The sequence below is a fragment of the Myxine glutinosa genome, chromosome 7 (assembly GCF_964187855.1).
Source record: "Myxine glutinosa chromosome 7, kmMyxGlut1.1, whole genome shotgun sequence".
NCBI classification, from domain to species: Eukaryota; Metazoa; Chordata; class Myxini; order Myxiniformes; family Myxinidae; genus Myxine; species Myxine glutinosa.
This window is the reverse complement of record NC_136267.1, coordinates 181099021-181116858: the sequence shown is the minus strand read 5'-3', so window position 1 is coordinate 181116858 and position 17838 is coordinate 181099021. Positions and strand designations below refer to the sequence as shown.

The 17838-nt window shown below is 43.1% G+C and overlaps 1 protein-coding gene across 1 annotated transcript in view; it reads right to left on the bottom strand.

Moving 5' to 3' along the window:
- LOC137431866 (triple functional domain protein) overlaps positions 1-17838 on the bottom strand; it is a 469010-nt gene that overhangs the window by 33706 nt on the left and 417466 nt on the right. Inside the window, 9 exon segments of the mRNA XM_078782583.1 lie at positions 1747-2306; positions 3763-3943; positions 8780-8971; positions 9299-9376; positions 9686-9736; positions 12122-12214; positions 13860-13949; positions 14489-14558; positions 14655-14758. Coding sequence (XP_078638709.1) covers positions 1747-2306; positions 3763-3943; positions 8780-8971; positions 9299-9376; positions 9686-9736; positions 12122-12214; positions 13860-13949; positions 14489-14558; positions 14655-14758 — 1419 coding nt within the window.

Below are 17838 nucleotides of genomic sequence, written 5' to 3'. Positions count from 1 at the left end.
TTATTTATATGTTTATAAAGCACCACATTCTACTTATTCTATTTCAGTCAATATGCACATATAATTCATACATCTTGCAGGTAAGTGAGTGACTTGTTCATTTTATCGATATATATATATATATGTGTGTGTATACCCCCAAAATGCTCCACTGACATGACGTTGGCCATCATGCGCAACTGCCATGATGATCAGCATCATGTCAAAAAAAAAATATATATATATATATATAAAACCCGTATTTATAAGATTCCCAAGAGATGTATTTTCATTAAACCGTAAGCTTTAAGATAACTTTTGTACCAGATATAAAATACACCATTCCCTGTGCTCTAATTTTGCTGTACTATAATGTGTGCATATTTCAATGGCAGTGCACATGATTGTTAGAGACAAATTCACATTTTATTACAAAAGTATCATGAAGTTTAGAGGTTAGACATGAAATGAAGCAGATGTCACAGCATTACACAGCGAGGTTAAAATAAGCACTCCCTTCTCGTGATGTTTTGCTATGAGAGGCGGCTCCATCGATGTATGTTATTACCGAGATGACCTCTTAGCAGGAGTAAAACACGCAAACAGCACGCATACGGCTCTAGAAAAGCAAGCAATTAAATCGAATTAGAAGCATCACGTAGGTTAGAGAGAAGTACACGGCAAGGTTATGTACAGACGTATGTTATTCTACAGCATACAAAGTGCAAGCATGCGGACAGCAAGTTCACGCCACAGCACGTGCCGAACTGCAAACTGCTTCAGGTAGAGGGGAAACTAAGATCGAACTTGAAGAAGACGAAGAAGAAGAGGAAGAAGAGGAAGAAGAAGAACACACCTGAAATCTGTGATAAACAAGACGTGAGATATAGAGCACGACCTTAGTGCTTCTATACACAAACCGCTTTAACGCCATTTCATTTGTAAAAGTCGAATTAACAATAAATACTTTATCATACAGTTACTTCATATTTTTGAAGTAGGAAATCTTACAGGCCAACAAACCCTGACAACTGTATACAGTCAGCTAAGGAACAATATTAAAGATTAGGCATCATTCTGACTACACAAACGCTTATGTTACAGGTAACATATGTACAAAAATTGGCTCTTTCAAATTCACAGCAGCAAACTATCATCCGATAATTCTCATCTTTCCAGCTGTGCTTTAACTTCCGCCCTCCACCCGGCACAGGGAATAATAAATACTGACAAAACCATATTAGTCGTGGCTACCACCGCGAAGCGACCACGATAGTCCTCCCAAAACCTTGATTAACAAAAAAGGGAACGAAGAAGATTTGTTCGCAATTATTTGATTGTAACCCACGAGATTACTGATACGACATCTCCCTCCCCCGGCCTCCATCACGTTTTCCCACTTCCAAATACATTACAGTTCATAGAGGAAAAGGAAAGTTTGTACAGAGACAGTACTCTGTGGCAGGAAAGAGAAAAAGGCAGGACTGAGGCACCTAATGTCCTCACGGCAGAGGAAGCATAAAATAGACTGCGCAAATTGTTAGTTTACGACAATTCTACACTCCCGTCAAATCGTTAGCCATCTGCAGGGAGTCGGTGCCAAAGATCAGCCACTGTTGTTGAGGACTAATTCAGTGCTGCATCATAGGTTCAGGAGGCACCGTGCGGTTGTGGTCGGACTCCGGCTGAACGTGTCGCGGGTGGTGGTGCTGGATAGGCCCGAGGAAACAATACCGTGGTACCACTGCCCGGACAGGCCTCCCTTACCCCGTTGCTCTGGGATGCCTCGATAGGTACGGCGCAGCCTCCGAGGCGCTCGTTGCCAGCTTCTTTTGTACGAGACGGAGGCACCTGCCGAGCGGAAGGCGAGCCTTCCACCGTCGGTCCAACAACATTTGCCCGCTGCCGCCCATCGCGGCTGTAAGGTGAGGCCGGATAAGAACCGGCCGGTGATGCGGTGTTGATGGTGCCAGCACGAGGCGAGGAACGTGGAGACCGTCCTTCCTCGTGGCTTTGTACGTCTGTTCCATCCATCTTACGGGCGCGTTCCCGTAGTGTACCGGATCCTGGCGTCGAGCCACTGAACGAGCTCGAAGAACTAAGAGACGGCATCGACACCTTACGACCGGTTGTCCCAGGAGCAGCGCTCGATGGTCGCTCGCCTTCAACCGCCGTGGCCGAATGGGAACGTAGGCCATGGTGGATTGGCTGTGGTATGCGGGAGGGTCGGGATCGTCCGCCGCTACTGTTTCCCCCGGAGTTTACGACACCTCCACCTCCAGTGGCAGCGATGTGATTACGCTGGTATTCAATCGGCGACGCAAGTGCTGGAGATAAAGGCAGAAGAGAATGTGATTATTTTTCAACATAATATTAATACGAGGTAGTGTAGACTTTATGGCCTGCAGGTAAGAAAATTGCATATAGTAGGTGAGTTTTATCAACACTCCGATGAAAGGCGCTGCATCAGAGTTTGCATTTTATGCATCAAGATGTTCAAAGTGTTGCAGTATGTTATCACAATATAAAAAGGGATGCGGTACGAGATAGAAACCAACAAATGTTATTCCCCAGCCTCTCAGTAGGTGATGCCCATTCATTAGCTGGTGAATGTTCATTATCTTTGGTACGAGTACCATCTGGGGAGGAGGTAGGAAGGGGGTTAAACCTGGGTTCCCCACACAAGAGGTACGGAAGGGAGAATTAGGAGGAACTCGTGGCACCGAGAGCTTCACAGTTGAAAAGGCTTTAGAGGCAGCGTAAAAGCAAGTTCTACCAAGGATAGGTCAAGGAAAATAGGCCCAGAATTTTAAGAGGATGGCAGCTATTCGACATGGTTAGAGCAAACCTCTCCTCACATATGTCATTATATTCCTCTGTTCCTGGGACAGTGTTGGGATTTTGATGGGGGTGAGGGGAGAGGGGAGAGGGGAGATTATTGCTTTATTTGTATCTTCTGGCAGAAGACCAGGTCCTGGGGTCTACTTCTTTCCACCGCAGGGACGTCAGTGGACTCCGTTTCCACTGTCTCTCTTTCATTATCTACCTGTCCAGGGAGAAATTAATTCTTATAAAGAAAATTTCGAAATTTTTCTTGCAAAAAGGCTGTAACCACATGGGTTTGTGGGTAGAGGAGGAGCAGCTGAAACACCAATCCTATCCAGGTTCCCCCTGATGACTCCATCTTTGCTCTTTACTTATTCAGGTTCCCAATGACGATCCCAATGCAGTATTTAGTCTTTCATTTGATTTTGGCCTCTCTCCTTGCACCCTCTCTTCGTTCTGTCATTCGCACCTCCTAGTGTTGATACTTACACTCCCCCCTCACCCCCATAACCAAGTCGAAGCTCTCTGCACTCTCCTGTCTGTGAAACAGATGCCCTTATTCAGTTGCCTCCTCAAGTTCTTCTCATTCAGTCTTTCAAACGTGCAACCCATTATCACCTCATGTTTTCTCCGATCTCTCGCTCTGCTCTGAACTGTTGCTCTCTGTCTTCCACAATCCTAGCCAGGCCTCTGTTTAAAATAAATTAAAATGTGATTAACCTAGATTTGAGATGTGACATTCCAAATGTCACAGCAATTTTGAAATTAATTTGGTCAACAGTGAAAGAAACAACCGCAGTAAATCTCTTGCTGGGATAATGAGCCGTTGGCAAACGACGTGCTGTCATGTCTGTTATTGGTGCAGCGTGAGATCATGTGACTGATAAACAGTTTTTACTATTAATACGAGTCTCTGCAAAGTATTTAAGCAAATCCTGGCTGTGTATCGCAACCTACCATTCAGGAAGTTTCTCTTGTTTTCCAGGATCTGTCCGACAGCATGTGCCCAGGCCTGCCTCGTCTCAGAGCAGGCTGCCTGCAACACGACGCGCTCGGGGGCATTGTCGGTGCTGCGGGATGTCAGCACCAACTTACAGGGGTCACCATCCATGCTCTCCTCCATGCCCATGCAACTGACCTGCAGCCATTAGTGATGCCAGCTCATATAAAACCAATAAAGATGGAGTATGCATCCATAATGTAACTATTACTCAACTGTAAAATAAATACTTTTACATTTAAAAGCTCGGCTTAGTTCCTTCCTGAAAATGTTTCAACTTGAAAATTAAATTATTGGTACAGTTTGAGCACCAATCCTACCCTGGTATGGTGGGAGTCCGACATTGATTTTGATCATTATTTCACAACATCCTTGTTCTCCATTTCTGTAAAATGCAAGCCCATTACTCACTGCAGAAAAGAGCTTTCCGTAGAGTGTGCGAGTACTACTGAAGATAAAAATTCATTCGCATTTAAAATCGCACAGAAAGGCCTCATTGTGCTTTCTCCAGGTCACGTCTCATGGACATAAACAATGAGAAGGAAACGATTCCACAATTGCCATGGCTGTTGCTGCAAGCTCTTCTACCTCGCCCTTCTTCAACTTCAAAACTCTCTTATTACCTCTGCCACCAGAAGGTGGAGGCAGGTTATGTTTTCACCCCCTGTCTTCTTCTTACTCGGCAATTTTTTATTTTTTAGACAAGTATGTTGATCACTCCGGGCCTCCGGTTTGTGTGTGTGTTTCTCTGTCCGCTCACTTATACTTGCATAGGGTCACCATTTTAAGCTGATCTTAACGAAACTTCGCCAAATGGTAGAGTTGATGGTCCGACAGAATCCTATTTATTTTTATGGTTAAAAGGTCAAAATGCCATCATCGGCCAAAGGTCAACCACTAGTTTCAAATTTCTAAAATCCTCAATTTTCATCCGATTGACTTGAAATTTGAATAAGATTTTCATATCAGCGAACTGAATTCAACCACCAATTATATTGGAGGTCAACATAGGCCAAAAGGTCAACATAGGTCAAAGGTAAAAAACCTTTTCAAAACTCTAAAATCCTCAACTTTGATCCGATTAACTTGAAATTTCAATAGGATTCTCATATCAGATCACTGAATTCAACCACCAATTATATTTGAGGTCAACATAAGCCAAAAGGTCAACATAGGCCAAAAGGTCAACATAGGCCAAAAGGTCAACATAGGACAAAAGGGCAACATAGGCCAAATTTCAAAAATCCTCAATTTTCATCAGATTAACTTAAAATTTGAAGGTGATTTGCATATCAGGTCACTGCATTCAAACACGAATTATTTTTGAGGTCAAAAGGATGCTCTACTAAGTGCCATTCTACTTTGTGCTGTTTTGCCAAGTGTCGCCCTGAGTGATTTTTCATCTGTCTGTATGTCCATTTGTCTGTATGTGAGAAGGATATCTCAAAAAGTTATGGACGGATTCAGACAAAACTTGGTGGACATATTGGGTTTGTGACTGTAACGAACATATTCGATTTTGGTGAAGATCTGGATCCGGATCCAAATACAAGAATTATTTAAGTGATTCTGCACCATTGAGAGATAGGTCAAATTATATATAGAATGATATCTCAAAATATGTGACGAGAGTGAGTGATAGGTTGATGATGGTGAAAATGATGATTGGAAAGCTCTTGGTGAACGTCATCTCGGGATATGCTCCGCAGGTTGGTCAGAGTGATGAAGAGAAGGACAAGTTCTGGTGTGCGATAGAGAAGCTGATGGAAAACGTGAAAGATGAGGAAGTTGTTGTGGTAGGAGGAGACCTAAATGGACATGTGGGAAGGAGTATGGATGGTTTTGAGGGAGTTCACGGGGGTTACGGATATGGTGTGAGAAATAGAGAAAGTGAAAGGATATTGGAGTTTGATGGAGCTGATTTGTTGATTTGTAATACTCAGTTCCAGAAAGAGGATAATAAGCTTGTTACATACACGTCAGGTGGGTCGACGACAACCGTTGACTACCTGATGGTGCGTAGGCGGGATAGGGGGCACCTCCGGGACACAAAGGTGATCCCGGGGGAGGAGGCTGTTTCACAGCACCACTTGGTTGTCTGCGACATAAGGGTGAAAGGTGCGAGGAGAGCTCGGCGGGTGAAGTACCAACCGAGAATGAAGGTGTGGAGGTTGAAAGAGGTGACAGTAAGGGAGGCATTAAAAGAGAGGCTGAGTAGGGTAGAGGATGATGTGGTTGAGCTTGAAAGTGGTTGGATGTCAATGAAAGCTAGTCTGTTGGGAGCCGTTGGTGAGGTATGTGGATGGACAAAAGGACCACCGAGGCACTCGGAAACATGGTGGTGGGATGATGAAGTTGGAAAGAGGATTGATGAGAAGAGGAAGAAGTTCAAGGAGTGGCAGAAGGTGAAGGGTACGGGAGCAGAAACAGCAGAGCATGAAAGTTATAAGGCAGCCAAGAAGGCTGCAAAGAAAGAGGTGGCAAAGGCGCAGGAGGCATGTAGGAAAATGTTCGGAGAACGCTTGGATTCGGAAGAGGGTCAGAGAGCAGAATTCAGGATTGCAAAGCAGATAGCGAAAGAGAGGTGTGATGTGATGGGGGTGAGTTGCTTGAAGGATGAAGTGGAACAAATCGTTGTGGACCCAGATGGAATTAAAGGAAGATGGAAAAGATATATGGAAATACTGTTGAATACAGAGAATGAATGGGATGGCAACATAGAGAGTAACCCAGTTTTAGGACCGGCAGAGAAGATAACTGAGAAGGAAGTTGAGGAAGCGATAAAAGCAATGAAGAGTAGAAAAGAGGGAGGGCCGATGGGAGTTGTGGGAGATATGTTGAAGGCAGCAGGAAGTTGGGGTGTGAAGAGAATGACAGAGATCTGTAATCTGTCGGTGAAAGAAGGCCGCATTCCAGTGGAATTGGGAACTGAGTACCCTCGTCCCTCTATACAAGGGGAAAGGTGACCCTCCAGAGTGTGGCTCGTACTGAGCGATAAAGTTATTGGAGCATGGAATGAAGGTATTGGAAAGGGTGTTGGAGAGGAGGATAAGGAAGAAAGTGAAGATCGACGAAATGCAGTTTGGATTTATGCCAGGAAGAGGAACGACAGACACGCTTTTTATTGTGCGGCAGTTGCAGGAGAAGTACATGGAGAAGAGGAAGAGGTTGTTTCTTGGGTTTGTTGATCTGGAGAAAGCATTCGATAGGGTTCCACGCGAAGTATTGCCATGGGCAATGAGGAAGTTAGGAGTGGAGGAATGGTTGATCAGAGTAGTGATGGCAATGTACAAAAGAGCGCGCACAGCTGTAAGGACGAAGGACGGGAACAGTGGTGAGTTTGAGGTGAAGGTGGGAGTGCATCAGGGGTCGGTACTAAGTCCAATACTATTTGTAGCTGTGATGGAGGTGCTGGCTCAGAACGTAAAGGAGGGTTTACCGTGGGAGTTGTTGTATGCAGATGATCTGGTGTTGATTGCGGAAAGTATGGATGGACTGAAGGAAAAGATGAACAAGTGGAAGGAATGTATGGAGACAAATGGTCTGAAGGTGAATATAGGAAAGACAAAGGTGATGGCAAGTGGTAAAGCATGTGGTGAGGTGGAAAGAACTGGGAAGTGGCCCTGTGCTGTGTGCAGGAAGGGTGTCGGAGTGAACTCCATTCAATGTACAATGTGCGCTGAGTGGGTTCATAAAAAATGTAGTGGTCTGAGAGGGTCATTAACCAGTGTGGCAGCTACATTCAAATGTAAGGTGTGCACAGAGGGAGCTGCACATGGAGGAAATGTTGAGTTGGATCTTGGAGACGGCGTGAAGCTGGAAGGTGTGAAAACATTTTGCTACCTCGGAGACATGCTGAATGGAGAAGGTGGATCAGACTCGGCAACGGTTGCTAGAGTGAGATGTGCATGGAAGAAGATTCGGGAACTGAGTGGCGTGCTGATGAGGAGGGGAGTGTCGTTGAAGCTGAAGGGAAAGGTGTATGCTGCATGTGTGAGAAGTGTTATGAGTTATGGGAGCGAGACATGGGTAATGAACGTAGAGCAGCAACGAAGGTTGGAAAGGGTGGAAATGCGAATGGTTCGATGGATGTGCGGAGTATCGTTGAGAGAGAGGAAGACAAATGATGAATTGCGAAAAATGATGGGAATAGAGCCTGTGATTGATGCTGTGAAGAGGAACAGGTTGAGATGGTTTGGTCATGTGTTGAGGAAGGATGAAAGTGACTGGTTGAGAAGAGTGATGGAAATGAATGTAGAAGGAAGTAGAGGACAGGGAAGACCGAGAAAGACTTGGCTAAAGATGGTAGAAGAAGAAATGCGGGCCAGGGGGTTAACAAGGGGAGATGCAGAAAATAGGGCAAAATGGAGAAGATCGTCATGGGGACCGCAAGGCTAACCCCCCGCTCCAGCAGGGAAAATGGCCTTAAAATGCATGTTGTTGTTGTTGTTGTTGTATGATATCTCAAAAAGTTATGGACAGATTCGAGAGAAACTTGGTGGACATGTTTGGTGTGCGACAAGGAAGAATATATTCGATTTTGGTGAATACCTGGATCCGAGAAATTTTTGAAATTTCCTCTGTGACTTCATCATTGAGAGCTCGGGCCAAAAACGATATATAACTTGATATTTCAAAACGGTCTGGATGGATTATGACAAGACTTAGTGGATGAGTGGGGTAGGTAACAAGAACAAGGGGATTATATTTTGGAGGTCAGGATCCAGATCCGGCCGATCAGTGGGATACAAAACGTAAACTATTCAGCCTGGTGGAGGTATGCGCTCTACCGAGTGCCGTTCTAGTCTGATTATATTATCATGTGTGTATAACATTTCTGAATATATTCCATTAATCCATTACATAATGAATTTAAAAAAAAAGTTTACAATCAAACCTATTGTTTTTTTAATGAAGATAACCATGCCGATATAATCTTACACTTCTTTGTCATGATCACATGAAAGCACCCACCTTAATGCTATGCTTGAAGAGGTATCCTGGCATTGAGAAACCTCTCTTCTTGTCGAGAGGCTCACTGAAGATGACAATCTGCTCAAAGAGGAAGATGCGGCGCTCCTTGCTCCGTGACAGCAATCCAGACTCAGCTTCCAGCACCTGGAACACGTCTTGGAGCAGCAGCTTACCCTGAGCTGTGATTTTTCCCTAAATGGCATGTCAGGAAAACAGGGTATCAAATATACATGCAAGGAGATAACGAGCAAGACAACAGACACAGGATATCATTTGGTTGATGAATTATTTGTCACATTGACACAGCATTAAACTAGAATGGCACTTGGTAGAGTGCGTACCTCTGCCAGGCTGAACAGTTTACTTTTTATATGCCACTGATAGGTCAGATCTGGATTCGGACCTGAACGAAAAGCTAATCAGCTTGTTATTGTCGCTTAACCAATCCAACCACCAACTTTTATTCAAAAACCTGCTCTATGATAAGCGGCCTTCATCGTTGTGGAGGAGGCAACTGACCTCGAAGCCTTGAAGCCGTCCGACATTCATCATGTCATTGCACTGCTTGGGTACTAGGCACATCACCTCCACAGCTCTCTGGAATGACACAGTTGGAGTTTTATAATGAACTCTCAGGATACTTATAGCAGCATCAACAAGCATGCATCGTGACCAATAATCATTCCAGCACCCCAAGCCTCAACTCTCAAAATGGCAACCTCATCGCTTGATGCCCATTCCACCATTTTCTCTCTCTCCCTCAATTTCTGCAAAAACCCATATCATCGTCTCCTTACAACACTGTTAGTGATGCACAAATCCACCTTGTATACCCACATGGTATGGTGAAACATAAAGCTGTACAAATCTACAACCAGAATTACTATTGATAAACAACTAACTTACCTCTATTTCACCTGTGTCCAGTCCACCTTTCTTGGAATGCTTCAAATAGTCCTGTTGGATAGGGTTTCAAAATTCGAATAAAGAAGCATAACATTTTGTAACAGATTTAGTTATTTTACAAGCTGGTAATGTAAAATGTTTAACAAGCTCAAAAGTTAAATACAGGGGAACGATTATAGTAGCAAAGTATAACGGCACTCGGTAACGGCAAATTAGTGTTGTGGTGGTGATCTCACGTTATCCACCACGAAGAAGCGGAAATGGTCATAATAACTTGGAGACTTCAAAATCCAACAGAAGTAGAGAAAACATATTTGAAACGAGAACATCACTCGGTGGAACGCATACCGCCAGAGGCTGAAGAGGTTATGTTTTGTATCTCACTGATATGACGGAATTGGATCAAAATCGAATCGGCTTGGTTTTGTCGCCTAACTAACTCATCCCCCTAGTTTTGTCATGATGCGTCACCAAACCTTTTGAAATATCATGCTATATATTGTTTTTGGCCCTATCATTCAAAGGTGAAGAATCACTTAAGAAATAAAAAAATATCTAGTATCCGGATCCGTATTCGGATCTTTCACCAAAATCGAACCAATTCGTCCTTGTCACAGACCCAACTTGTCCACCAAGTTTCATCCGAATCCATCCACAACTTTTTGAAATACCATGTTATATATCGGCTTTGGCCCTATCACTAAGCGGTAAAGAATCACTTAAACAAAATCTCTCATCTGGATTCGGATCTTAACCAAAATCTAACCAATTCGTCCTTGTCACATACCCAACCTCTCCACCAAATTTCGTCCAAATCCATTCACAACATTTTGAGATATCCTGTTCACAAACAGGCAGACATACTAGAAATCACTCACAGAGTGAATCATTTTTGTATACTTAATCTAGGCTCGTGTAAGAGCCAACACATGTAAGATATAATGAAACAGGAGTGTCTGTCTGTCTGTCCATCCATCCGTCACCAAATCACTCCTTCAGTTTTGGGGCTGGCCCCGCCAAACCTCCTGTGGAACGTTTTGGGGTCCCAGCGGATGTTGTAAGGTAGGCAGGAGGTTTCAAAAATTCCTCAAAAAAATTATGGTTCTGAAATTAACTCGATACGACCCTGTCGCGAATCCGGAAGTGAACACATGACGATAATGAGCTGGCTTGATAATTTCTCAATACAATCGTCATTTAACACAGTATTTTGTTATAGTATCAATGTTTGATTGGAGTTATGCTGTTTGGAATTGAGTTAATACAATTATGACTTTGAATTTCCAACCGTACGGAACTGCTCCATATCCGGATGTATCGTCAGCACGGATTTAAATATTTATTTATGTCACGAGTGTTGGTAAAAGTAAATTTTTTTATGTTAATGCTATTTCATTTGTGATTGGAGTTATGCTGTTTGTAATGAAAATAGAGATATTGAGTTCAAATGAATGAGGAAATGACATGAGGGTTTCTACTTTCTAACCGTGACATTCGCGGATCGCCACATGCAGATTCGCCATTGACTGGGGATAGAACCATTGAGACGGGTACATGTTTCATGCAAGTCCTTCACGAACCTGCTGTCCATGCCTTGATGTTCACCTACAGATGGCACAGGAATGTGGAATTTATTGGATCTATGACTTAACATTTACCGTTTCCGCATTGTTTGCTTGCTTTCGGCCTCCCACCCGTGCGCAGCACGCAGCACGGGTACCTTGCTAGCATAAGATATAATAAAGGGAGCGGGAGACAATAGAGGGAGAGAGAGAGGGAGACACAACAACAAAAGAGAACAGGGACGGACATCAGGAGATGAAGGAGAAATAAGGGGACTGGAGAGAAAAACAAAAGGGTTGAAGGTAGTAGTGAAAAAATACATTAAAAAGACGATTGTGGACTCGAACTAGGAAAATGTAGGCCTCAAAAACCTGGCACGAAAATTCCGACGAATACTTGCAATATAATGAATTGCAATAAAGCTACAACCAATGGCAGTTTAAAAGAACTCCAACCACAAACTAACAGAACCACCTCCCACAAGTTATCAAGTGCATCACGCATCACAATACACAAGCACTTCCCTACACAGGACTGCAGACTGTTACAACTATGCTAATCAAACGGACACCTGCAATGAAGAAGCTGGGGTGGGTGGGATGAAGAAGCTGGGGTGGGTGGGATGAAGAAGCTGGGGGTGGGTGGGATGAAGAAGCTGGGGGTGGGTGGGATGAAGAGGCTGGGATGGGTGTGATGAAGAAGCTGGGGACGGGATGGGATGAAGAGGCTGGGGTGGGTGTGATGAAGAAGCTGGGGACGGGATGGGATGAAGAGGCTGGGGTGGGTGTGATGAAGAAGCTGGGGACGGGATGGGATGAAGAAGCTGTGGGTGGTTGTGATGAAGGTGAAAGATAGCGATAGGTGAAAACAAACCTTTAATAGTAGCTGGTACTTCATGATCCTTTGTACAGGTTTTATGAGCAGATCTGTGAGCTGTAAACGGTGACCGAGTCGTACCTTCAGGTCCTGCAGGCCACATTATCAACATTTGGTAGTGAGTAACGTGAATATAGAAGGAAAACACAGTGAAATACCTATATTTAGATGCACATCTATCTGAAGGTCCAGTGACCCCAAACTTGCCAAATGGTGGAATTTTGTATCCTCCTCTTCGAACTTCCTTCCACTTTTCTCCCTCCACCCTGCATCCCCCAAACTTCCACCTTTCCCTACCATCCCTTTTCCTCCTCTTTCACCAACTTCACTTCACTTTCTCACCTTAAAACCTCAATCGACCCGCTCAGATGTAAACTCGACTACTGGGATTCTAAATGGATCGTGAACTTTGACGATTCCAATTTGGAATGATTTTCTATTTTATTTCACGGCCACACAGGTTAAACAAAAATATCTCACTCCTCTGCGCATGTGCGATCGGGACGAATTCAGAGCCAAAGTACGGTAAAATACAGATTTGTTTTCCGATTAATGTTCCGATTCGTGTTCAAAATAAAACATTTGGTTGAAGTGAACCAAATACTTAACCCCGCTTTTCGCTTCACGTGTGCTGGGTAATAAAACATGCCTCGTCAGCTATTCAGCAGAGTAAGACGTCACCAGAAATGACATGAACCGCATGGCATGAGAACATTTCATTTTGATGCGGAGGTTGAAGGTCAAAGTCACAGTTCAAGGTCAGAATTTGTGCTACTTATTTTAAACGGTGAAGAGTGAATGAAGAGTTACCACTAACTAGTGGCTGCATGGAACTTTGAACCGAGATGTTAGGAGTATACCAAGAAAGTCAAAATTCTGATAGATGCAGGTCAAAGGTCAAGGTCACGGTAGCCAGTAAAATTTTGGCAAAATGCAACTTTTAAAGGCCTCGATTAAAAAAACCCATCAAATTCATCTGGACAAAACTTCGTGGAGGTCAAGACCTCAATGGCACAGATTCATTTTAGTTTAAAACGCCGTACCTCATTTGTAGATGAAAATCTTCCATATTGCGTATTATGACATTCTCATATTACACGTAGTGTCCATGCACGTTAAGCCCCTGTCACACCTTGACGATTTAGCCAGCGTATGCCGACGTATAAAAATTGAGTGCTGGTGTGAGTCATACGCTGGCATACGTCGACAAATTTTGTGCATGCACGAAATTTGTCGACGAGCTCGGCGTACTACGACGTATGCCAGCGTGCTTCAGCGTGCTCTTAACGTAGCCAAATTTTTCATACGTCGGCATACGCTGGCTAAAACGTCAAGGTGTGACAGCGGCTTTAGCATTACGACTTTAAGCAGCGGTGTTGTTTGTGGAATGCCTTGGATTCCAACCACGATATATGCAGTGAGAAGTTTTCGGTCTTGAGGGATTCAATGATTATTATTACACCAATGTCAGTTTGTATGCGTGACTGTAGCGTTTGTGCACAGAATGCGTACACATCAGACGGTGTCGCATCTACAACTCTACATCCCAACTCCTGAGCTAGCAGCAACAGACCTTCAGTTTGCTCTCTGAAGGATTTATCAAGAAAGGTATGTGGTACTACGTACGTGATCTCTTCCATGAGCCTAGATATCTATATAAAGAAAATAATGAAAGAACAAGCATACAAATAAGTCACTTAAATGACTCCAAGACAAGACAGCTGGCTCGGACAACCTCAAAGTAGGTATCGATGTAGTCAGAAACAACATGCTCAGATTTTGGCTTGTTCTGACAGTAAACGATGTACATGTGCAGCCGGCGTTCCTGAAAAGGGGAAACACAGCCAGGATTAGCGCACAGCAAGAAACACGAAGCATTTATGCCATGTCTCCATCAACAAGTTCCAAACTCGTTTAGAAATCGTTGGTATACACACAAGAAAGTGACACATATGTGAGATTAGTGAAAAGTAATGTCACAACATGTTTAACAATTAATATTTTACAATTATATTTTACAACAACAACAACAACATTACATGTGCAAGATCTGAGTTGGAGTTGGATCTACATGTGTTGGAGTGTAAAGCAGCAAGACAAGAGTCTGCAATGCCTCAAAGGACGTCACATTTTCAAGACCTATGTGATGTTCCATGATAAATCAATGCAGTAGTGTAATTCATATAAATCAGGTAATGTTGCTTCAAGCCACGCTTTCGTATTGTCATGGTAAGAAGTTCTCCAAAAAACAATCCACCTCATTTAGATTGCCTATTCAGCCAAAAAAGGCCATCTAGATGGGAATCGCTCAGGTGCAATCTCAGTGGGGTGCCAAAGGTGAAGAAAGTGAATACTTGCTCTTACATATTTAATGAAGAGTGAAGGAAGAAGATCGGGCTCCTCCTGGCATCTTTCAATCTCAGCCAAGAAACAGCTGTGATGAGCGCACATGTATTATTAGTATGTGAGAAGGCACCGACTCGTGGATAATCTATTTTATAAAGCAACCTGTGAACCACACATGACCTACTCCTTGTGCCAATCGTAAATCTGATGAATGTTCCCAAAGATCATCTTTTCCTTCCCTTTCATGTCATCAGGCACCAGGTCCTCTTTCATGACTCCAATGTAGCCCTGGAGAAAGCATTCATAAATACATCACAGTTGGTAATCATGTCTATCATACAAAATACAAATTGGCATTATCGGTAATGGTACAAAGGATGAAAATAATTCAGATATATATACAGACTTGGCATTTAATATGGAATATATTTTTTGTGGGGTTGAACTTACTTTTCAAGATGACTTAGACCCAAAAGTTCATTGGAATTATGTTGAAATTATTCTAGATTTTGTTAATGTGACCTTTAAAAGAAACAAAAACCACATTTGACATTTCGAAGCAAATAAATTGATCCTTGAAAGTGATGTAAACTGATATCGAACTCAATTCACGGACAGTACTGTGTTAAACTTCTGTACGTTTTCCAGAAGTATCTCTTTATTTTGCACATTAGCCAAAAAAAATTTCAACAAAAACAAAAGCTAAATTATGACTGGGATTACGGACAGTAAAATTACAGTTCAGTACTTCGTGTAACCCCCACGAGCATTCAGGAGAGCACCTATACGTCGAGGCATGCTGTTCACGAGATTTGCCAAGGTTTGGACAGGAATCGCTTGCCATGCAGTGACAATAGTCTGCTGCAATTCACGCACAGAGGTAGGCTGCTGGTCCAAGTTGTCGATTTGACGCGTTAATTCTGCCCACAAGTTCTCTATCGGATTCATATCCGGGGACATGGCAGGCCACTCCATATGCTCTACACCATGGTCAGCAAGAAAGTGTTGGATCATACGAGCACGATGAGGCCGTGCATTGTCATCTTGGAAGACAAAGTTTCCTCGAAAGGCTACACGAGCAAATGGAAGCAATGTTTCTTCCAGAATGACCCTGTACTTGAACTGGTTCAGGTTTCCATTCAGAACAACCAGGTCAGTTTTGCCCCCTGCATGAAAAGCAGCCCAAACGGTCACCCCACCACCTCCATCCTGGACTCTTGTCACTATACAATCTTCGTTGTGGGCTTCATGCACTTGTCTGCGCACTCGGACGCGGCCATCTTGACGATAGACCAGAAATCTAGACTCGTCACTGAAGGTCACGTGATTCCAGTGTCCTGGCTGCCACTGACGGTGCTCTCTGGCCCACTGCAATCGGCGCTGACTGTGTTGTCTGGTCAGGCGTGGCTTTCTCAGGGGACGCCTAGCACGATAGCCTGCTTGAACCAGTCGTTGGTTGACCAGCCTTCTGGATACAGGCACATCTGTCAGTTGCTGCCACTCAGCCCTAAGCCGATTAGCTGACTTGGTACGGCCATTGCAGACTAACCAGTGCAGCTGGCGATCATCTCTCCTTGTGGTTCTGCGTGGACGTCCTGGCCTCGGTATTGGAGTAGGGACACCCCTCTGAGCACTTCGTTTCAGGATCTTTGACACCTGACCTTGAGTGATGCCATACAGCCGAGCAATAGCACGCTGTTTCATGCCATAATTTCGTAAAGCCACCACTCCATGACAAACAGCATTGTCAAGTTGACGGACCATCTCCAGAGGAAGCGGCAATAACTTTTGTAGATGTGCAGCAGTTGTTTTCCACTAATACAGAACGCAACAACCCTTATATACCCGATTGTGAAGCCAATCGTCAAATGTACCTGTCCTTACATTTTGTCACGCCACCTGTGATATAATCCTGTTATTGACTTCTTGCTGCGAAAGACAATCAGTGACATGGTTCTTTCAACAAAGACATCACCGAAGGGTAAAAGAAACTCACCAGATTGATATACTGAGTTCAGAAAGTAAACCCAAGTCTAGAAGAAAAAAAAATTCCATATTAAATGCCAAGTCTGTATGTATGTATGTATATATATATATATATATATATATATATATATATATATATATATATATATACACATATATGCATACATACATACATACATACACACATACACACACACACACACACACACACACACACACACACACACACACACACACACACACACACTCTACCAGTCAAACGTTTAGGTACACCCAACATAATGTGTTTAATGTGCAAAATGAACATACGATGCAAACAAAACTCCTACCAAAGATATATCTGCTTATCTACTGATAATATATTGTGCTTCAATGCATCTTTCTTGTGCGAAACGTAGGTTTAAAGCAATTTTTGGAAATAGTTTGAAAAGTGCAATACTAGATACAAACTGAAACGCGAAGTTAATGTTATTAACGTTTCATCTCAGGAGCAAAAACTGTTTACAAATACTCTGCTCTGTGTGGAATGAATGTGTGTGCTTAGTTTCTTCATCACATGCAATGTCTATTATTTCCAGGCGTTGCAAAAAATGTCTACAGAAAGCCAGCCGTACAATCTAATGAGTGTTTTTGTGTTTCAGATTGCATGAACATGGGTGCCAAAGCTCAGCTAACGCCAGAAAAAACATGGGCAATTGGAACTTTGAGAAAAGAAGGCCTTGAAACAGTTGCAATGGTGGAGCTGTTTAGCTGGGCTCCAATTTCCAGTGCTGTAAGACGTCTGTTGCGCAGACTGGAGACTTGGATTACTTGTCCTGCGATTCTGTTGTTTTTTGGTGGACCAGAATGTTTTATATCTGCATTTTTATCAGTTTTGTTATGTCGTTTAAGGGCACAAGCAACTGCATTTACTGACACTTGTAATTTTTTTGCAATTTGCCTCAAGGATTGGCCTTCCTTTCTACCACTACCAAAAGGAAAAATATTATAAACCACAAACATGTATGATTACCTTTTTAAACAGTCGCTAATCGCTAATGCTGTTTAACACAAAACTGAAAGGGATTCAGTTTCCAATGAGCTAGCAAGATATTCCAAATTGTTGTATTTGATCTGCCCAATTTTTGTGCTATAGTTCTAATTGAATTCTTCTGTTCTTTCAGTTTCCAAATTTCTTGCTTTTCTTTCACAGAAACCTCTCTGGTCTTCATGTTGGTTTATGCCACCTGTCCCACAAGACAAAAGCAAAGGCTAAAACCAAGACTAGACATTCACAGCTCTTTTATGTGTGAACCATAAATGCAAAAAGAAACAGCTGAGCAACAAAAAACACCTGTCAGTCATTAGTTCCAATACTTATGTTAACCTAAAATGGGGGACTG